Raw genomic sequence first — 23,477 nt, forward strand, 5'->3', positions numbered from 1 at the left:
TAGACTACTTGCACTAGGGCATGTGACGTATTTCCGTTTCCAAATAGTACCGCTTGTGCGTTTCCGGTACGTTTGCTTATCTATCGGTAGCTATGCTAATGTTGCTTCAGAATGAGTATAAAAAGGAAAGTATTTAAAACAGAACATTTTCAAAAACAGGAGAAGAAATACTCCGAGCATTGCTGTGTCCCACTTTGTTCAGCTTCAGCCAAATTTAACGGCATACTAAGTTTTCATGCCTTTCCGACCCATTCCGACTTGAGAAGACAATGGCTGGTAAATATACGCCGGGATCATTTCACGATTACCTCTCACACCAGGGTCTGCTGCAGACACTTTGCCAGTGATCAACTCATAGAGCCAACAACCCTCGATGGTCGAAGGAGGCTTATTAAAGGTGCTGTACCAACACTTTTTGAGTGGAATGGCTATAAAGTTGAACCACCGCGGCGTAGTGTTTGGGAGAGAACGGAGCGACGCCCTGAACTAGTTCCTCCTGACGATCAAGAAGAGCACAGTCTTAACAGTGTCTAACAACAAAAGTGACATTAGTTAAGAAAACCTCAACTATAGTTTAGGACGACATAAAACACCGTTTAAGAAAACATGTAATGTAGAGAACTGACATCAAATGAAGGACATAGCGGAGTAACGTAGTGTTTGCATTTGACGTTAGCTAGCGTTTCTTTGTCAGTTAATTTACGTTTTCTTACCTTCGTAGTTGTGTATATATGATGCAGCATATAACTTAAATCCTTTATCTAATTTGCTGGCGGGGGTAGTCGTCACTCTGCAAATCCGATGAACATCGGTGATGTTCAATTTTGGGAGCTCTTGTAGGCAGCGAGTGTAGAACGTCGCCATGGTTTAACCGCACCGGAAGCACTGGAGCAGGACTACATAGAACGCGGAAGTGTTAGTGCAAGTAGTCCATTGTAACCTCAGTTTCTAAGTAATTGAATAACAACAGGGATGTCTTTAGGTTGCATACTGGGCTACGTCTGATTGAAAATTAGCGTAAATGCTCAACCCGAATAAAGAAGAAATCAAATTTAAAATGTTATGCTCAGTTTCCAGTTCTTAGCTGACAGGAGTGGAACCCAGTGTGGTCTTCTGCTGTTTCAGAGATGTTCTTCTGCTTGTAATCCCAAGGTAAATGTTCCTTATGCACTGTCATTTTCCTAACAGTCTTAAACAGGTATGTGTAAATAAAATGGAGACTAAATCACATTTGTATTTGGTAATAAAGGCTGAATAAATCCTCTTAGCTTAATCACAGTTTGAGCATGGTATCTAACTTTGGCTGCTTTATTTTTCTGTATTATTTCAATAATATACCAAACGGTGTAATATGCCAAAAGGTCACATCTTTCTTTAAAGATCTGGGTTCAACTGAAAGTTTGTTAAAACTTTGCCTCTGAAATTATCCCACAGGGTTTCTGAAGTGCTGCCAAGTTTAAATCTGTAACAAATTATCTGAGCGTGTCTATCCTTAATCCCAGACCCTTAAACACTGACTTTGCCTTGTGGTTGGGTGAATAACAATGTGTAAAAAATTTCACACAGTAAGACAGTGTCATTTACAGAAACCTCAACATTGTTATTAACATAGAAAAGACACTGCCCCGTTTGAGTCTTTGACACCATACACCCCCTGATATTTACCTGAGCTGGTATCGAAAAGTAAGTTGCAAACCAAAAAAATATCCCGAGGCGTAGAAAAAGCCGCCTGAGAAACCACTAACAAGTCTCCTTCCTTCCGAAGCACCCACCTCCACCCAGTAAAAGTCTCTGAGCCGTGCCAGTGACATAAAGACGTGATAACTAATATAGTCTTGGCTACCTCGGTATGCCCTGCAGGCACAAGCCTATTGTTGTCATGCTCTTTTGAAGCCTGGGAAAAATATCAAAGTGTCGGAGGCTGACAGAGTTCGAACAATTAGATTTTGGCTCTGTGACAGGAAAACCTTAGACAACAGCAGAGAGAGAGAGACAGAGTGAAAGAGACTGACAGATGGAGAGAGAAAGATGGGTGTGGGTGTGCAATCATTTTGGTTTTTCCAATATCTGACATATAGGCCAAGGTGAGGAGAGGGGAGATGCAGATATTGCTGTCCTTAAATATGACTTCTTGAACCGCAGAGAGTACAGATGGGCCAGGATGCCAAAGATTTTCATTCGTCCTATTTTCAGTCAGAACAAGCCTGTCAAATTAGCCCGAGATTTGACAGGCAGGGCACGAGAGGAAGAGAAGGAATGGCAGTGGAAGAGAACGAAAAAAGGAGCGTCTGGTCTAGCTAAAACCTGCGCTGTTCCCAGGTTCCCAGCCAATGCAGGAAATGAAGAAATCGGATCACATCAAAATATGCAAGCCCTATCATCCCGAGCACACCTTTCCAAAGACCACAGACAAGCCAGCGTAGAGTTTAGGAGATTAACCTTTAGCCAGATGAAATAATTTTATGGAGTTTATTAAGAGACGTGTTTTAACCATGAACAAAAAAATGCACCGTTGACGACAGTAAAATAAACCAAACGTCTAGCAGCCGTCTAGCAGACTTGCCAACTAATACAAAACTTCCCTTAAAAAAGGGGGGGATTATGAAATGTGGATCAAACAATCGAAACTAGAGAAGTACAAACAACAATCACTGTTTCTTGGTCGTTTTAGTAACGTGCCTGACCGACTGATGAGGGGTAGAGAGCTGCGCGTTTGAAGCCATTCTGAGAAGAACACCTCATTATATTGCTGTATAGTTTAGCCAGTATGCAAATTGTTGGTACACTGGAGTGCTTAAGGCTAAAATAGCCCCATCATTTGCAAACCTACAACTGCCTGACACATTTTTGCAAAAATTCACAGTGCGCGGCGGCTTAGCTAGCCCCTGTGTCCTGTTCTCTGCTTGTTGAGAGAAAGACAGATGGGTGAAAGCAGACGGATAGTGGCATAAATAAACAACAGAAGCAAATACTGTGAGAAGAAGAAGCGTGCATGCAATTGTTTTGGAGCAGGTGGGGCTGTTTCCCTCATAGTATGCAGTGATTACTGTTGGCTGTGCTCCACTCAGCCTGCAGCTAGCAAAACATTATCTATGGCTCAGTCAATTCCCTTTGATTGGATTTGATCTTTTTTTTTGCAGGTTGTGAGCTGTCGTGGCAGAAACCCCATAATGCTCTTTGAAGCTTAAAAGTTTGAACCGTGTCCTCCTAAATTTCACTGTAGTTTACACGCCGGTGTGTATAGTATGATGCTATGGAGGGAAAAGTACATTTATGAAGTGTATGATGATGTATGATGCTGTAGATCATCTTTGCTATAATGAGAGGAGCAAAAGCCAAGCTCCTGATTAATTTAGCCCTCATTAAGTAACACACACACACACACACACACACACACACACACACACACACACACACACACACACACACACACACACACAATGCTGTTCATTGCCTAAATAATATCAGTCAGTCCATGACGCAAACACACATACAGCATTCAGCATGATTTAGAAATGTTTCCTCGCTGTATCATAACTGTTAGTTTTTTAAGCAGCAGTGTCCTAAATCTTTTTAAATGGTATTCTGAAAAAAATGGTGAGGATTATTCATTTTTATTGCCGGTCCTTAGAAAGTGTAGATGTTTATAGGGTAGGCTTTTAAAGTGTAAAAAGAAAAAAAAAAACCTCACACATGCGTATCAGCTGGGTTTCATACCTCTCTTTTTCTGCTTTCGGTTGCTCTCTTCATTGAGACACAGGGAGCTCATAAAGAGGAAGGGAGAGAGGGAGAAGAGAGGGCCCGGGTGATGTAATTTGCTCTTAGCGTCAGTGAGGAGCAGTCCAGTGATTTAGCAGGAGTGTGCTGAAGACATGACAGAGACTAATTGCTTTCATTAATCACGTTTTGCTGGGCCCATTCCGAGGTAAACTAATTGAAATCCTCTTACCTGTCAGGGCGCCAACCATTGTGCACTCGGCAGGAGTCGGCAACGGTGGGGGCTGGGGAGGGGTGAGCAAAGGTGCAGGGAAAGAGTGCAAGGAAGGAACAGGCAGGAAATGAAGCTTTAACTACAAATAAACCATGTCTTTGTCTAGACAAATCTCTTTTCAAGCCGTAATGCTCTCTGAAATGTGTTAATGTCATGTAAAGTCTTTCAGAGGGCTGTTGGGCTGAGGCGAAGCCAAGCGCAAATGTGGCTTGGGAAGAAAGGCTCTTTTCCAGCATAAAATACCAAATCAAATTATTCCCCTGGTCCAGCTGCCAGTGGCGTCAGAGAGAGAGAGGCTTTAGGCCTTAATACCTTTGTGTGTGACAGGGGCCATTACTGAGGCCCCTTTATGGCAGAAGACAACAGAGACATCAAAAAAGCCTGATCTCTGAGGACAGATGGGGGGGATCTGTGTAGAGATAGAGGAAAGTGCATTCCCCTGGAATTACTTTCGCTATCACTTAGTACACAAAACTGGAATACTGAAATCCAAATATGGAAAAAATTCACATTTACAAAACAATTTAAAAGTAATAAAAAGCACCTTAAAGGGTTGATAGCAACTTGTTTTTAATTAGCATTATTGGATTCACACAAATTCTTCTAACAGGAATTTCATCATCTACCTTGTTGCAAGTCAGAGAAGTTACCTTTGTGAATATTTTCACAAACCTAAAATTTCTCATTAACTTCACAATAAGACCAAAAAAAAGATCAACCCCTGATGTGACCTGGGTGTCTAATCCAGACATGCCTCACGTTTAATCCGCAGCCAATTGAGAAAAGACAAATACATGTGAGGTGGGAGTTAAGGAAGTGGCCGCACCTGCACGTACGCATACTGACGTGCGCACACACATATACACACCTCTTTTTGGCAAGTGGTATTCAGGAGTTGCATAGAGGACAAATCCAAAAGTGATTGCCGTGTGAAAGGCCCTCCTCCTGCCTTGAGAGCGCTTCTCCAGTTACGAGGTCACAGACAATTAGAGAGAGAGCGGATCAGACAGCTCCACTGTTGTCATGGCACTGCATGGCGACTCTCCTGCTCTGCATGCATACGCTCACATGTGCACCGCTGAGTCTAGCGATAATGAAAATCCCCCCTTCTGAGAGCTATTTAGGAGTGACTCAAATTTTCTTTAATTACACACAAACACACCTAATGCTATGAATGTCAGCACAGACGCACATTCACGTGAGAACGCGCGCGCACCGATACATCTCGCTGACTGCAACTGCCGTCAGCTAACACCTTGCACTTCCTCTTTCCCTCCCCGCGTCCTAGACAAACAGTGCCTCGGGCTTCGAGAGCAGACATTTTTTTTGAAAGGTGATTGTAATTTAAGGTTCTGGAATGAATTTATTCACCTTAAAACCAAAAAAAAAATATCTCCTGATCTGTTGGGTGTTCACTGCTTCCTGAACACCTCTTGTCACTGCCTTCCCTTGTGGTGTAGCGAGGAGCAGAAGGGCCTGCAGGGACACGGGCTGACTCTAGATCTTATCGCTGCTACCATCCCGTATTAGGTTACATCCATTTTTTAATTTAGCATTCTGGGAGACAAGTCAACATTCACAATGAAGCCTTTATGATCTGCTTCAACTCAGTGCCAGGGATGAGTATTGCTCTTCGTCACTAGTATTAACAGACAATAAGCCACCCCTTTCCTTCAGAAGAGCAGACACTAAAATATAGTTAAAAAGATATTACTTCTGAAGCTGCTAATGTTAAAATTTGAATGTGTCAGTAGGCTCAGTAATGAGCTCTATAATGAAACTACCACATTTGCATTTCTTGATTCCAGGACAACTTGCTACACCTTTGCTAGGAGGCTTTGGTTTGACATAAAAATACAAATGTAGACTTCACATTGCTAGCCACATTCAAACAGGCCGAGAGACCTTTCGGAAACCAGCTGACAACCACTGATTGCTAAATTTATGAAAGGGGAAACTCGTGCAAAGAGGCATAAAGTGCTCCATCGAAAAACCCTTCTTGCGATTGCTTTGGTTGCTTGCAGTTTGCTGCTGTCGACCATAGTTTTCATTACACCCACCATTACTGCTCTCCAAGCTATACTAAAACTGAAAAGTTTCTACACAATCTGAAAAGTAAAGCTGAGTCTTTTGAAATGTGTTGGTTGCAGTACTGAGGCACAACGTTTAATTTGAACACAGATTTTTAAGATTTTCTTCCACTTGGAGAGTAGTTAGCAAGTGTTTGAAGACAAGCTGGCATCTTCCAGCTGCTAGCAACCAAAGTAATCGTAACAAGGTTTTGAGGCAAGCACCGAATATCTCTTTGCGACCCGGATTACAAATGTTTTTTTTGGCCTGTGTGATTGTGACCTAAGATGGCTAGAAATGAGGAAAGCTTCGTTTGTATTTTTATGTTACATCAAAGCCTCCTTGCTTTAGTACAGATTCTACATGGTAAACGTACTGAAAACAAATCTAAAGGAAAGGTCCTGGAATCAAGAAATGCAAATGTGGAATCTTTATTATGCATTTTCCATGCAAACTACTGGCCACCAGGGCCTAGTTGTGACACTCATATTATTTATCTTTTGTTAGCCATTTAGACAGCAGGAACAGCCAACTACTTGGAGAGTCTTTAGTAGAACTGGAAGCTGAATGAGAGAAATCACCAGTAACGTACAACTTTAAGACACAACTTGAATACACAAATTACACAAGTGATAAAAAATAGATGGGGTAAATTAGATATAAAAATGAGATGTAAAAGCCAAAATTGCCTTCGCTTTGCAGCCCTGAGGTTTAGTTTTGTCCTTAAAGATTGACAGCATAACATCGGGATCTATTGGGAGTCTGCCTCAAGAGTCAGTTTGTGAAACTTCTGACTTCGCTTCCCTCTGAATGATCCATCCTGGGTGTAACCTGCCTCTTGGCCTATGACAGCTGGTCTAGCTTTCAACCCCGACTCAACCTAGATTTGGATAAGCAGGTAAGAAAATGGCTGGCCTTCTCCTTTGGATTGTTTTTATGACCTCTTACGTATCATCTTGGACATCGTAATAGTACACGGAGAAATCGAAAGCTTGACGGCATTGCTGTACCTTGTAATAGCAGATAGTGAATACAGTCACTGTTTGTCATGGATTATTTTTCTGAACTCTCACTCTACCCAAACTAATCTTAGGCCTAAGTAACAGGCCTATCAGCTTTTTGTCATCATTAATATCCTTCAAGTTGCGCACCAGTTGTGACGTACCTCATAAGAGTCTTGCAAGGGAGTTAGCTCACTCTCATGTAGCTGCGAAGAAGGCAAGAAAAGAACAGTTGCCTTTGACACAACCCTCCACACCGAGCCCTGGAAAAAGAGCCATGTGTCAGGTCAAACACAATTGCAAGAACAATCATGCCACTGTGCGATGTGTTCACTGCAACAGATACACATGTGGTAAATGCAGACTACAGATACCATGGCAGTGCCAGGATTGTGAGTGATTGCTGAAAATGTTGAAATGTACTCACTCACTTTTTATAATTATTTGTAAAAATGTGTACAAATGGTTGATTTTTTGTACTGTTTTTATCAATAAATCTCAGCAACAAAGGACCTACACCCATGTGTGTTGATTTCTCCCTAAGATGGCAAACTGAAACACTCCAAGTTGGTGACTTTTGGAGATTTATTTCCCTGGATGATTGAGAATGCATCAAGATGAAACACAAAAGGAAGTGCACAGCTTTTAGCAGCTCCCCCACGCCCTCAATCACACACCCCCACTCCCCTCCCTCCAGAATTCCCAGGTAACAACCTAATATACATATGAATGACTAGCCAATTTAGCTTCCACTTGGCTGAAGCTAAAGCTTAGCTAAAAGCCATTTGGCTGCTCTCCGGGTTTTAAAGGTAGAAAAAGCCAAATGGCAGTCCGTGGTGATGTAAGTGTTAACATCGTGAGCTCTCTCAGTGTTGTACGCTTGTTTGGTGGTTCAGAGGAAGAATCATGAATTATGCATTAAGGTTAAAATACCTCGACTCTGGTTTATTCAGCCTGTAGGATGTAAGCCTTCATGCAGGACAAGCTTTGTGCATTCATGTCGAAGCTGAGAAATGACTACTGCTGATGGAAATGTTAACCTGAAGTATTCTTTTGGATTTAAAAGTAAGCTCATGAAAAAACATTTATTCTTTGATACATCAAGAAGTAGTAGGACAAGCCAGTGTCCCCTTATCAGTCCTGCCTGCCAGTGTGTGGGTGTGGGTGTTTTGAATGGCCTACTGTACAACATGCTCATTCAGGGTAGAGGTATAAAAGTTAGCGGGGGGTGACGAAAGAGAGAGGGCATCGCATGTGGTGAATGCAGGGTGTGTGTGTTGCAGGGCAGCCGGGGGCACAGGGAAAGAGAACGGGTTTAGGTTGTGGGGAAGGAGGGATGGAGGCAAGCCTTGGTTTCCTGTTCCCCAAATTCCCAGCTCCTGTCTGCAGAGCAGGTACACAAAGCCTCCCTTGAAGGTTTTGGAGACGGGCGGCGGGATGAAACGCAGCCACTGATGGTTAACAGATCTGTCCCCCTGGACTCCCTCCTCCTCCCTTCCCTCCTTTCCCCTCCTTCCCGCACTGCTAGCCAGTGCTGCGTTTGTTTACACTCTCCCAAGCCTTTTTAGCATTTTCTGGCCCGGCCGTTAGACTTGGCAGGACTCCATGCTGCTGATTGCCATATTCCCAGACCAGAAATGTCACTTACCACTTTACTCTCCTTCATCCCCCAGTTAAACCCTTTGTAATCCCCAAGAAGAGCGGAGTCACCCAGGATATAGAAAATTTTTCTCCTGTCACAGCGGCTCGTCACACTGTGCTACCTAACATCTCCTCTGAGTCCGGGGCCCAGATAGAGGCAGAAACATTTTCAGCCAACTGGAACAGGACATTAACATTCCTACTGGGCCACCACGGCCTCAAGAAAAAAACAGGAGACTAAAGTGAAGATACCATTAGAGAAAAACACGTGGCATAAAACAACTATTGTGCGCCTTCTTTTTAGACATAATGTCCCTCTGTATTTTCAGTTGATGCCAAAATTGTATGATTTTTTTCATTCTTACTCCTATTAGACTCTAAATATGGAATTATTGGAAGCTTTTTGGTTATCCTTATTTGAGGTTACTATTACTATTCCAACATTGTAAAAATTATAATGATTAAAAAAACTTGCGTGCTAAATTAGGCAAGGTTCTTCTTGTAACACTACTACAGTATTGAACTATATAGTATCTTACAGTATAATATATAATACAATGAAATGCTCTGAAGCCTTTTTGATGGAATCACAAGCATTATTTTGACTGATTGCCATCAGCATCGTGCTGGAGCTGTACACAATGAGTGTGTAGTGGAGATACTTGGAACAACCTTCATGTTATCATGTACGTAACAAGTTTGTGAATTGGACTATGTCCAAACCTACACTAGCATTTTCTTAAAAAACAGGGATTTTTTGAGAATCTTATTTTGCCTCGTCCACGTACAAACACAGAACTGTAGTTTCTTCATCGCTGAACGAGTCAGAACCTTTGTTTCTGACCTAAAATGCCGTGTACGGTTGTACGGAGGACCAAAGCACATAGAAAAGACTATGGTTACTAAAGTACCAATGTTCTTGTAGACACCACCTTAATCCCAACAAATATTTAACCTGAAGATCTGTCTCCCAAAACAGAGTATTATTTCCCATTATGAATGTACTCTAAATGCAGTTTATTAAACTATGAGAAGATGCCAGTCTTAGGAACAGTTGTCCTTACCATATGTGCTGCACAACCTCAAGTTCTGCGTAGTGTATTTAATTCATGCTCATCATGCTACCCACTGCTAGATAAAAGTTAAAACTGTTTGTTGTCCAAACAACTGAAACCGAAACTCCATGGTTCTTTGGGCTGTTCATAATCCGTTTCTTTAGGTTACTACAATATTTTATGGCTACCTGAGTCTGCCCTGATGCAACATGATTTAAATTCATATATAACATGATTGTACAGTAGCTTGTTGTTAATACATTATTATCATTATTACCATTTGGTTAACGGTATTCAGCTGTATTCTCAAACAACAGTATTTTACTGTAAAACACCCTTATTTTTTAAGTTTGTTGTAGTGAATACAGTGGATTTTATTTGCACACCTAACACGTTTCAGGGTACATTTAACTATAACTGACCCCTTAAAGATCTAGAACAAATCACTCTTTGAATAAAGACACACACACACACACACACACACACACACACACACACACACACACACACACACACACACACACACACACACACACACACACACACACACACGGAAAACCAGAGAAAACTAGTTACCTTTGCTGTGTTTAGTGTTTGAGGACATAAAATAAAATGAACAGGTTTCACCTTTCCTTCATTTCTTCTTAAAGAAGAAATATGTGGGGAGAACGGAAACATCACCCATGACTTATCGAGCAAAAACAAGCCAAGGTGGGACTCGAGGCTGTTTTATTAACAGATGACATCGAGTTTATTAAAATGGCTCAGAGGCTGTTTCTCCTGCCAGACGAGAGGGAGCTTGGCCTCAGTCCGAGACCTAACTGGAGGGAGCTGGCCCAATTAACACCCGCGAGGGAGGTCCGTGCAAACACACACTTAACGCTACAAAAACTCACACAAATGCACATTCACGTAAATATGCTACACATGTTCACACACACACAGACAGCAAACAGGGAGGTCTAGAAGGGCTGTTAAATAAACCCTCAGGGACCTGGTAGCTCATAGCTCTTGAGTTAGCTTAGAAGGGTTGCACTTGCACACTTACACGCAAGCACGCTCACGGTTGTGGGGGTGGCTTTAGCCGGGCCATATAAAATTGTGGCACTCACCTTCAAATGGAATGGTGCAGTGGGCCCAGTAAATACTAGGGAGTGTGTGTGTGTGTTTGACCACAGATGCAGGTGGAGGTGACGTGTGGTTGGGCAGAAAGTGAGCACAGGTCCAACTCTGGGCCTGGCAACGCTGCTTGCTCTCATAGCTACTCAAACACTGCAACCTCGCAGAGGTTATGAGCTGTGGTGTGAGGTTATTTGAAAGTATGCCTGATGCTGCTGAATTTGCTTAGAGAAGGAGTTTCAATACCTGCCAAACTACATCAGTTGTTGTAGAAGTATTTTTGTAGGTGATACACAGCAGTGAGTTAGGGCTTAGGCTACTAAACGGACATCAAGCTACATTATAACATGTTTCTACTTCATCCATCTCTTTTTTCAGCAGCTTATCCAATTCAGGATCTCAGGGGGACTGTTGCCTATCCCAACTGTCCCAACCATTCATGCTCACGTTCACACATAGGATCAAGTTAGAATCACCCACTGACCTAACATGCATGCTTTATCCAGAGAAAACCCATGCAGGCACGGGGAAAACATCCAAATTCAACAAAGAAAAGCCGACTACGCAGAAACAGCAGTGCCACACTGCTGTGTGTCATATTAATTAAACATAAGCTGCAGCAACCACTGCTGAGTTATGTCCAACTATGCGAGTCAGCTCAAGTCTGAGTGGGGCAACGATTGCACATCTGTTTACGTCATTCTTTTATGATCACTGGAACCATGCATTTGTCCTTCAGCTGTACTCCAAGTGTACTCCAACAAAATATAACAGGAAAGACTTCTTATCCATTGCGTCCACAGCTTTCCGTGTCCGCAAGCGAGTATGCTTCCGACCTCGATGTGGGACGCACGATGAGAGGCTCCATCCACAGTGACTACCACTGTACCTCAATGCTTTATTAACAGTCTGGGCTCTATCAAAACAACCACTTCTGGTAAGATTTCACACAATTTGCAACACTAGAAGCTGGAAAATCCTAATACAATACATGGTTCATCTAGCAGGCGTCTGAATGTGTGTACGCAAATTAACCGTGGCTGACCTCTACGCGGCACAATCCACTCAGCAAGTTCATTTACACCCATGACCAAAGTATTTTGGCCCAATCAGACCCTCCACCAACATACACTAATGGCGTGTCACAGTCTTGATTTACTTGAGAATGCCTCGTCTGCATTGGACAGGCATAGCTGTGGACACCCGGCCCCTTCGGCATTGACACTCCTGGCCGAGATCCCTGGCATCCACAGCTTCCTGATTGCCAGCTGTCCTTGTCCTACTCTGTCTGTCAAATCCCAGTAACTGAGAAATAAACAAACAGTAAACAAAAGGGCCTAGTTTAGCACCATTGCCCACCACAGCATGACAACAGGTTTGCCACTCTCGCTGCCTGCCAGTGCTAACAGAGCCATGCACTTGAGGAAAATGAGTTGGAAGCTTTTCCCTATCTTGAAAGCACTCATGTAGGCATTGTAATCAGTGTCAGTGGGTTTGATATCCAGCCCCAAGACAAATAGCATCAGGCAAACCAAGAATGAAGAAAAGCTTGATTTAATGTCCCAACAGCATGAGCTTCTGCTTCTTAGATTGAGCAGAAACTCCTCACAGCACTGCTGAGGGTAAAAGCTTTGTGTCAAAATGTCTCCAGTTCCCCCCTCTTTCTTATTGTCTCAGCCTGTGGACATCTGCTTGCTACAGACACAAATTCCCCTAAAGTTGAGACACACTAGCCACCAAGAGAACACAGGACTATTAATAGGCTTCCTGCTCGTAAAAGAGATGTGGCTCATGTGGATGTGGATCAGGTTTTTTGGAGGGGAGTTTGATATACATGTAATACAATATTAGTTCAATTGTGATGCACCGTCAGAGGCCCCCCTCTATGAAAATCTGCATGAAATCACTGTCTGGGCAAGGTCGTAAATCACCAATGATGTTGTTTATTATTGCAGTACAGTTTTATGGAGGGCGGGCACTTTGCTGGGACGTCCCAGAGAGGAATGCCCAACATGGGATCTGCAAGGTAGTGGTGCCTTTTATTTCTACAAGGATGTGGGTGGGAGTTCAGTGAAGATCTGGGCTCTTGAGAATTACGTGGTTACTGTTAAGACTGATTAAAGTACTGTGAAACCTACATGTAACAGCCGGGCCATACATCGCCCTGCAAAGGTTGGTAGAACTCGCCAGACATTAAAGACCTGATAGAGGACTTTAAACCAGATGAGTGACACGAGCCAAACAGACACAATCTGGCTCTTGTTTTTATTCCCGTCTGTTTTGTCCGAGCAGCCAGAATGGCTGGCCGACACTCTCAACACCCATTTTTTCTTTCTCAAAATGTCTGGTCTGGTTGTGTCTGACTATTTCTGCCAGGTCTCTGAACATCGGGAAAACTTATCAAAGAGAACAGACCTCTATTCTGTGAGAGAGCAGCGCTCCGCTCCTCGAAAGAGAAATCCAGTCGGGACCTCAGACACCACTTAGTCTTTCAGCTGTTCAGAAGTGGGAAAAGCACATTAGAGGTCATTGTGCTGGTGCATTCCGATGGCAGCGCCCCGACTTGCTTTGTCCAGCCTGGCAGACGCACATGCCTCTCCCTGGCCATCACTCCCTCTCCATCTGAAGACATAATTGATCTGGATATTAAACGGGCCATGTGGCTCTAAATAAAATTCCATGCATGCTTAATTCTCCCACCGTGGTTTTGGAGGCCAGACACTTTCTTCCTTGTCCAGGCTAGTGTAACACACTGGACTGTCTTAGCTGTGACCACCTCATAAAATGAGGCTCATAAATATTTTTCACATGTTATTTAAACTAACTCTCTCTGAATTGGAGTGGTTTGATAAGCGTAAATTAGGCATGGAGGCTCCGTTAGACTATTAGGATAGAACTACAGCATTCTAAATATTAGGTTATATTTTGGCTCAGGTTCCAGAGACTCAAACATGCACGATGCATGTTATATATTGTTGAAGGTATCAAGTAAACTTTCTCACAGGAATGAAAAAAGAAATCAAATTAAGGAGAAATTCACCCCCATATCAAATGTGCATTTTTTCTGCTGAACTGCCATGTATGCTAGCCATCTAGATTGTTTTTGTGGCTTGCCCAGTTTTGGGGCTACAGAAATCTTTGACTCTTTTCTTGTTGCGTTCGAAGCACCAAAAAAATCTGCAAACTTTTTTGTCGCCTCCCTAAAACAAGCAGTCAGCTAGCTACCTTCAGCTCAGATGAAAGGGACACCCTTAATCTTTACATATTAGGAACTATTTTCGTTCTACGAAATCAAATCAAATCAATTTATTTATATAGCACTTTTCACAGGATAAAAACCACAAAGTGCTTCACAGTAATATAAAACAGAAATACATAGAATACATTAATAATCAAACATACAGCAAAAATCTAACTAAAAGCCAACCTAAATAAATGAATCTTAAGCTGCTTTTTAAAAGAATAAATACAATCAAGGCAACGTAATGATGGAGGGAGAGCATTCCACAACCTGGGGGCCACCGCTCTAAAAGATCTATCACCTCTGGTCTTAAAACGAGTTCGTGGGACTAACTACAGCCTTTGATTAGATGATCTCAGGCTGCGAGAGGGAGCGTACCAAAGAACTTTGCAACAGGAAGCGTGGAACCAGTGACCAAATGCTCTGAGAACGGACAAATGAATGGGACCCTCCTTGACTGAGATGTAATGGATCGTGGATGTAGACTTCTTCCTTCGGCTGGTCCCTTTAGGGGTCGCCACAGCAGATCATCTGCATCCATCTATTTTATCTCTGGCATCCTCTTCTGTCACACCAATCCTCTGCTATCCTCCTTCACTACAGTGGATTGTACACAGAATACAGACAATAGTTCCCACATTAAGGTGCTAATAACATAACAAAGCATGCAAGTAAGACAGTTTATACAGGTTTTCTTCTTCTCAGCAGAAAAATATATAACTTGGATTTGGGGTTGAACTGTGCCTTTAACAGAGATGCAATCAAAAACAGCGTAAAGAATGCTTTAAGAGACACTTAAGACGCAGGCATTTAGAGAATCCTAATGTTATGTTATAATCTAACAGTCACAAAGACATGTCTAAATTCATATGTGGCTTTGATGTGTAAAAAAAAAAGAAGTTATTGTTGTAGTCATTGGGAAGATTAATAAAGGGATGTGATTAGCATGTGTGTGTAAAGGGTATGGGCTGTTGTTTGGTCTAGACTTGTAAGAGCTCCAGTTTCTGTTTACTTCCTGGTAGGATTAGTGTCTGAACCCTATGGCATCTGTGTCAATCTGGACACTGGTGGTTAGTCATGGTGGTTGTGGGGGGCAATAATGTTGCTCTTCAAAAAAACAAAAATGTTAAATTTTATGTTGTAGTTTTAAAGAAAAGGGGACAAAATGTCAGCAACGTGTAACAGTTCACAAATCAGTTTTATTAATTTAAACACAATCAAATAATAATGTCAAAAACATCTGTACACATAATTTGCAGACACGACAATCTTTTGCGTTTTTTTCCACAATGAGGCCCATGTAGTGTAAAGTATTTCCAGTTTGCATTTATGATTGCAACATAATTAAAAAAAAAAAGCATGCTGTATGAATCTATAAAACATTTCCTCTATTTACCTACCATTACCTTGATCTAGCAGCAATATGTAGATACCCCGTGTGACTGCCGGGGCGGGGGGGGGAGGGGTACGTCAGAAGAGAGAAGGATTTGAATTGAAATGTAAAAGGACAACAGTGATCATGTGCAAAGGAGGGAAAGAAATTAGAAACAGAACGAGTCGGTTTCTGTTTAAGAAATTCACAGTCGATAGCACATGTCCTGTATGTTCACAAACCTCTCGAAGTTAGTGGCTTTTCTCTCAATGCTAATTATGGTTTCCCCGTCCACAGATGCAGAAGCGCTACGAAAAAGGGCTTCGTGTACTTCAGCTGCTTCAAAGAGGGACACAGAATGTATTCTCAAAGTCGAAATAAAAACACTACAGTATACAAAATTACGCTTGCTGTACAAGAGTTGTTATAGTGCTTGTATAAAAGATAATAAAACCTATTCAAGCCTGCTTTTTTGTTTGTTTTTTTCAAACATCAGATTTATTCAAATTTGACATTAAAATGGCTCTCAGAAATTCCTGTCTGCCGTATCCAAAACCCTCATCAGAATTGTGTTTGCCTTTGAATATATGGGGTCAGGGCTGCAAGCTGGTGAAATGCCATAAGGACGCAAGGTTGTGAGCTACCTTCCTGCATAACTAAAGAAAAAAAACAATGTATATTTTCCCTTTGATATATGTGTCCGAGAAGGACGTATAGTAAGAAGAGACCTGTTGTTCTATATAAAGTGTGTGACTGAAGTTTCCTGTAAGGACGAGAAAACATCACAGAGTGAAAAGAAAGGTCCTTGACACTTGACATCCATGCTTTTGGTCTTGACAAAACAATTTATCACAAAATCCCAATATCTACACATTTTGTTTATCGAACGTAACTTTAACACATCAACACTTTCAGGCGTCCTCGCACAAGCTTATGCGCGATGGGATGCCTTTTTTTTTAAACTTCAATGAAAAAGCATTGCCATCTTTCAAGAGCATGTACCTAAAATGAATATAGGAAGGAATAGTCCAGTGATTACAAACTTAGACACACACACACACACACACACACAAAAAGATTTCCTCTGTACATGATTGTCTCAGCATTGTAAATAAAGTTTTTTGTAATTTTCTTAAATTATTAGAAAACCCCCTTTTCTTCTCTCTTCCATAAAAGTCTTCCTCTCGCTGCGGTGGAAATCAATAGTACTTTGTAAAAGGCACGAGTCTTTTATCATCGAGGTACCTTCTCGGTGGCGCGGTGCCACTCACAAAGTGTCTGTTCATAAATAAGAAGCACAAAGCTCCCAGGCCGACGCTTTACAGAGGAGCACTTGCTTTGTCTTTCTGCCCCACAGCGAAGGGGAGGCTACGAAGTGGGTGAACAGAGGAACAGAAATAAAGCGGAGGCGAAGAGCAGACATGGGGCGAGCCAGAGGGACGCAGAAAAGTCACCACCAGTAGCTGTGGGCCCTGCAGTTCGCTGTAACTGAGTTCTGGGGCGAAGTGAGGCGAAGCGAGGCGAGGCCATCAGTAGCTCTGCTCTCCTCACAGGTGTGAACCCTGACAGAGTCCCGGCACAAACAGGGGGCCGTAAAACACTTTGACAGCTTCAGAAAGCGGCCAATTCACAGTAACCAGGGCAAGCAGCTGCAGCGCCGTAAATTCACCTCGCTCCCTCTTTCTCTCTCTCTCCTTCGCTTCGCCGGAAAAAAGAAAGAAGGAAAGAGTTTAGGGTTAAGACGATGTGTGACCGTATGTCAGCACGTTAACCGTGTGCTCAGTCTACTTTTTTCCGTTCTCCCCTTCTTTTCTTCCTATGTAGTGACAGACAGACGCCAGGCAGCACAGCAACACGGCTGGTTTTTTTGGGTTTTTTTGTCTTTTTTTTTTCTGAGCTGTGGGGTCCGTGGCAAGCGTGGGATGGGGCTGGAGGGCGAAGGTGAAAGGTTGTGTGGTGTGCCGAAGCGGAGCAGGGGTACACGTTGGTGGTGTGGTGCTACAAGTACTCCAGGTCTAGAGCATGGTGGAGGGCCATGAGGTCTGAATGGCTGGAGATCCTCCAGAAGGGCATGTTGTGCTGTGGGTGGAAGAGAAAGCATCTTTTTAGTTTTATTAAACACAAAACTCAAAATTCTCAAACTAATTAAAAAACGAATTAATCAGTTTTTTAAAATTATCTTTTTAGCCATTTACATGAATAAAAATGACTTCTATTCCAATCAGGAAAATGCACCTTAGAGTATAAAAGGGTAAAATTGCTAGATGTTAATGAGCAAAATATTTATCAATCCTTTTAGTTATTTATTAAAAGATGAGTGCATTTGTTTCTTTTCATGATTGCAAATCATATCAATTAATTTTGGAATATGTTATGGACAAAATATATACTTTTTAGTCAGCCTTTAACATAGAACACACACTGTTAGAATTGGACAGACCAACACTTGCAGGCCTTCTAAACTGATTTCTTATTCTTTATACTGCGGTAATATGTTTAGTGAATGAAGCAAGCCTGGTCCACTCACCAGGAAAAGCAATCATATCATTAACGCACCCCACCTACTCCTCTTGCTCCCTTGTGCATAAGTCCGTGCAGCCAAATTGTACATCTGTACCTGTAACTAATTTCTTTGCTGCATCAAAGTGGAGTTTTATACCACCAGACTAATGCACTGACTGTCTTTAACTTGAACAGAAATGAACTCCCCACAGTGTCTTTTGAATGAACCTCCTGCCTGCCAGTGTGTGTTTAGGACAGTGCAAATGAGCTGTTGTTCCCAGGCAAAGGATGGGGGAAGAAACCTGAGTCGTAGAGAATGAAAGGAGCTTGTCAGGTAGAGTCCTCAGCTCCTCAGTGTGTGGAGCCCATTACCCTCCCCTTATCAAAGGTATGGCCTCTCCCAGGCGTATGTTCCGCTTAGGAGAGCCTGCACTGACCCTTAAAAAGCTCTTTTGCTTTTTGTTTTGTAAATTGTCTTTGCTTTTAAGTTTAAAAGCAGGCGATGTTATCTCTGCTGTCTCTCCCAAGCGAAGGCAATAACTGAAGACAGGGATTGTGAATTTTTTCTTTCTTTCTTTTTTTTTTTGTAAGTGAAGGAATGAGAACTGGGAGAAGTTTCAGACTTTTGCTTTTGTAGTTCCACGATGTGTCACGTCTGATATGCGCCTCCTGACGGGTGAAATTGTTGTGTTATTTCACCTTCTCTCTGATGTTGACACAGAAACCTTTTACTGCATGGCATGTCGCGGGACTTGCACCACTCAAATGGAGGAGAAAAAAAACACCTTATTCTTCCATCAATGTCACTCTCCAACAACTCAAAGCTGAGTAAAAATATTTGCATCTTTTTCCACAATCATCCCTCAAGACCACATTCCCAGGGCGTGTTCGCTTTTCATAACACAGAGCTATTGCTTTACGCTTTTATCCAGGGTAAAGGCTCTTACTTCTCTCTAATAGCTGCCTAATCGCTCTGCGTCGGTCCTCGTGCTTCTGCTCTGTTTACGGAGAAACAGGTGAAGAAGGAGCTGGAGGACTTTCAAAGGGAAACTCAATGTCTTCAGCGTGACACGGCAGCTCATCATAACTGTCAGGGAAGTATTCTCCTGAGCCGCTGATTCATTTGCTAAAGAGCGTGTTTGCTGTGTGAGTCTCACATGCAGCATTTGCTTTACATCCAAACCTGACAGGAATGCTGAATGCACAAGATCTGGAGCAAGAGCCAACAAGTAACATAAAAAATGGGGAAGAGAAAAAAAAACAGCGAGACATCAAATTCATCTGAACAGATACTGTCATGCTTCCTGCAAGAGCGTGGGCGGAGGTCGGCAGCGAGCCCTCCTTGATCCATCTCGTGCTAACAGGCTTGTCATTGCAGTAAATATTCTAATTTCATCAACAATGATTTAAGTCGCCTTTATGTGCGCTCTATTTACGATGCGCCTTCAACATGCCTGAAAGGGCTTGTCTAGCGTTACACATACAGCATTCACACTGCTCAGAGCACCAAGCAGGAATATATAATTATGCCATCTCTCCCCTCCCCTGCTCTGTAAACCTGAGATGGTGGAGGAAGAGGGCTGATTACACACTACAGACTTTCTCTCTTGTGCTTGGATGCCGTATAAGAGGATAAACAAATGAAAGCAAAGCAAAGACTCTTGAGAAGGAAAGCCGGAGCGCTGATTCCTTTCTTTGGAAAAGTATGGCAGGTATGTTCGGTGTTCCCTCACAATGAACTCCTGCCCTTATGAAAACTACTCACGAGTTCTTTGCTCCACACTTTATGTGGTTCTCATGGTTGTTTTCACCATGTAAATATACCCTAAAGACATACAAGTGTGCATGTTGTTTACTTTATCTATTATTTTAAAACCTCTTACCTTTTTTGAGCCTTGCTCCTCTTCTACCCCATCTCCAACAACAATGTAAACAACTTTCCTCCCGAACCGTTGAATTACTCTCTCAAAGCAGCTCTCCTTTCCTGTGAAGAAGTTGAGGGCAGTTTCTTAGTAAAGCATTACGTGGATGCAAAAAAGATATGCAGGCACACACACGCTCAAAGTTGATTTAGGAGCCGAGGGTGACAAGAGCCTCTTTAAAACACCAAATTTACAAAGAAGGGAAGACTGTAAACAGTGGGTTCAGGAAGGAGATGTGATAAGATTGTCCCCCAGATAAAGACAATCTTAAAAGCATTAACTTTGCCCCTCTCTTCTTTAAATCTAGAACAAACAGGCAAATCAGTCCTGCTACAGGGTCTGGTTTTGAAGACCACTGTGTCTCTTTCTCTCCCTGAACTCTTAGCTGATGGGTCAGATATTGATGCAAGAGTGAAACTTGATGTTTATTTTGCATTTAAAACAGTAAAAAAGAAAGAAAGAAAGAAAGAAAACGGGGAAAGTGAGGAGGTAAAAGCAGGAGGTGGAGGAGGAGGAAGAGGACGGGGCCCTGTTGCGCTGGAATGACATAAATGTGCAGAAGTGGTTTCATATGCAGAGATTGAGCAGGAGAGGCCTGAAGAGGCCCAGCACAGGCCCAGCTCCAAGAAAATAATCCTAGGCTGATTGGGACTACTCCTTCACACAAGAACATCAACACTCTCCGGTGACTCAATCTCCCACCCCGTCCGTGCCTCAGTCCTGTCACTTTAGCAGCATGTATGTTGTAACTGTTTTTACCTCACCGGGGTAAAAATAAATAAATAGACATTTGTGTCTCAAAGCCACATAAAAAATAAAACAAACAAACTATTTCAGAATGCAGTCTTTACCTATTTTGGTTGCACTATAAATATTCTCGATAGGAAAGACAATTCCCAATCCGTAGAGCAGGACCTTAGCCAGGGCAGGGATGAGCTGCGTGGTGGTCACCAAGATATTCACACAGTTTGACCTGCAGTAACAAAGACAGAGGAGCAGAAAAAGAGGTGACATCATTCAAAATCACTCTGTGGGAGGACAAAAGAAAACACAGTGTGCAGAAAATAAAGACACTGCAATGAATCAGTTCTTTAAATAGTATCCTGCAATGAAGGATTGCGTTTCAGCTCCTTTTTCAAGTCGGATCTCCTAGCACACGTATTTTTCTAAACGAGCAGATAAAGACTGTCTAAAAAAGACAAATGCATAGCGTTGCTGTTTTTCTAATAATGTGGGAGAATGGGGTACTCCACACCACATACAAATTTATATATGTGCGGTATGGGACTGTGTAAAATTTTCCTCACTGGAGTCCTACCTTGAGTGGATTAATGTTAGTGCTTTCAGTGCCAGTGTTAACCAGGAGTCCGTCAAGGCTTCAATTTCTGCTCGCAATTGCAACCAGGCTTCCCTTTTGGCCGGGCCCAGCAGACCTGAAACGCAGGGTAACATTGTTTAGGTTGGACGGGCCCCCCGAATACCAGCGAAGTTTTCAAAATTTACCCTGACCAAGTGGTGGGGGCATGTGTGCTTTTAGAACGCATGCACCAACACGAGCGTACCCTCACACAAACACGCACATAATGAGGGAACGTACATGTGCAAAGTCATTTCTACTCAAAAAATCAGTACAGGGCAGCTCTGCTTGCCGGGGATTACCTCCAACGTTATTTTTGTAGGTGGTGTAAATTTCTTTTACTCGTCTGTAGCGGAAGGCCAGCTTTCTCATCCAGTCCACGCCTCCCCGTACGCCTGTGGCCAGACATAGGTTGGCACTGGTAGCTGCTGCATGGAAACCATCAGCGCTGAAGTTATACGTGCTAAAATAAGGGCAGAGAAAGAATGTGTTAGCACAAGCCTGTTTCACTGTTCGTGGCGGCCGAGCATATGATGCAGTTCTTGTTGACTAACTATGAATCACTGCTGTACCTTAGATCCTGGCCGTTGTCGTCAGAGGACACATCGTCGATGTGCACCTGGTCACATTCCTAAAATACACAAAACAATCACTTAATTGTGTAATGCGGGACACTTCCTGTATGTTCCCAGTATTTTTTGTACTCCCTGTAGACATTCAGCCTCCCCATTTCCTTTTGAATCAGCTCTTCCCCTTTTTGATTTACTATGCAGCAGCTCAAAGGTCTAAATAAAAATAAACTGTACCATCAGCCTGAAAGACATCTAAAGATGTGGACACTCCTGCACATAACCAATAAGCCTCAATCAAGAAACTGTAAACACTCGCCAGGTTTCCTCCTCTATGTATAAGATTACAGATGAACACACACATACATATACATATATATATATATATATATATATATATATATATATATATATATATATATATATATATATATATATATACACACATATATATATACACATACACACACACACTCTACATAGTAGAAGGACTAGAGCTAGCTAGTACAAGCATCTTGGCACTAATGGTTTGTGCATGTGTATGTGTCTCTGTGTGTGTCCATCTCCAAACATATGCGCACACTCCTTTTCCCCTTTGGGGTTGCCTGGCTCCTCTTGGAAAGGTAGCAGGATTCTGCAGCCCTGCACTGATTCTACCGGTACACAGTAACACAATCCAGACTTTGGTAAATGTAACCTACTAGAAAAATTGAACCTGATGCTAACCGCCAATGAAATTATGACCTCTGATTGCTGCTGCGCCACACACCAACACAGCCCCGGGGCTAGTGAGCCAGCCAACCGGTAAAAGAGCGCAGGGGAAAGCAGACTAAAATAAAATCTGTTATTAGTTTTCCATTTATGGGAGCCCTCTAGTGCCTCCTCCTTCCTGCCCTCTTTCCACCCCATCAGTGGCGAAAGGTGAGGGAGTCCTGCCTTGGCATCTAGATAAGCATATGACATGTGGGGCAAAGAAAAACAAAGTAGCTCAGCTGCTATTTTTTTTCTTTGATGTTGTGTGGTTAGCAATTTTGCCATAAGGAGGTTCAGCAATAGCCTAGATAAGAGGAAAAAGGTTTGAAATTCATGTTATGTTACTTCTAAATTTGTTTCAGTCAGTTTTAATCCAGTGTGAATAACACAGAGAGCACTTGATCCACCATGATTTAGTTTGTCTTCTCATTTTTTAGGAAGGCTAAGGATTTTAAAGTGGTTACGCAATTGCCAAAAAAGTTTGTCTCACCTGTTTAAAGTTATGTTAATAATTTCTCAAGAAAAATGAAACACGAGGAAGTGAATTCCTCTGGTCTCAAGTATGAAAAATCCCTCAAACATTTTGAGCTTTTTAATTAAGTTTCATCCGGCTGTTAAGACACCAAAACCTAGAAAGGACTTCCTTGTTTTAAGTCAGTCTAACTGAGGCCAAATGCTGACGTTATTACATTCCTCCCTAATGCTAGAGCAGGGTAAGGGTAAGGGCTTTGGACCGTAAACCTTTTTTATTTTACTGGTTCCCATCTGAACAAATTTTTCATCTCCCTGGATTTGTGGAGAGAGGGAGGGAAGAGCGACGTGAAGAAAAACTCAAACCAGCTGTTCTTTAACAGAATTAAAATCTTGACCCCCAACCCCAGCTC

General features: G+C 42.4%; 1 protein-coding gene across 12 annotated transcripts in view; it reads right to left on the reverse strand.

Moving 5' to 3' along the window:
• Positions 1-15,297: 15,297 nt before the first annotated feature.
• The window catches only part of eya1 (EYA transcriptional coactivator and phosphatase 1), a 62,813-nt gene continuing 54,633 nt past the window's right edge, over positions 15,298-23,477 (reverse strand). For all 12 annotated transcript variants that reach the window (XM_080865602.1, XM_080865603.1, XM_080865597.1 and 9 more), the window contains 6 exons: positions 21,844-21,902; positions 21,574-21,734; positions 21,233-21,347; positions 20,766-20,887; positions 19,876-19,976; positions 15,298-17,569 (listed from right to left, as the gene is read on the reverse strand). In XM_080865602.1, the coding sequence (XP_080721728.1) occupies positions 17,489-17,569; positions 19,876-19,976; positions 20,766-20,887; positions 21,233-21,347; positions 21,574-21,734; positions 21,844-21,902 (639 nt within the window). In that variant the 3' untranslated portion in view covers positions 15,298-17,488. The remainder of the gene's footprint in view (positions 17,570-19,875; positions 19,977-20,765; positions 20,888-21,232; positions 21,348-21,573; positions 21,735-21,843; positions 21,903-23,477) is intronic.

The sequence above is a fragment of the Rhamphochromis sp. 'chilingali' genome (assembly GCF_963969265.1).
Source record: "Rhamphochromis sp. 'chilingali' genome assembly, chromosome: 18".
In the NCBI taxonomy this organism is placed as follows: Eukaryota; Metazoa; Chordata; class Actinopteri; order Cichliformes; family Cichlidae; genus Rhamphochromis; species Rhamphochromis sp. 'chilingali'.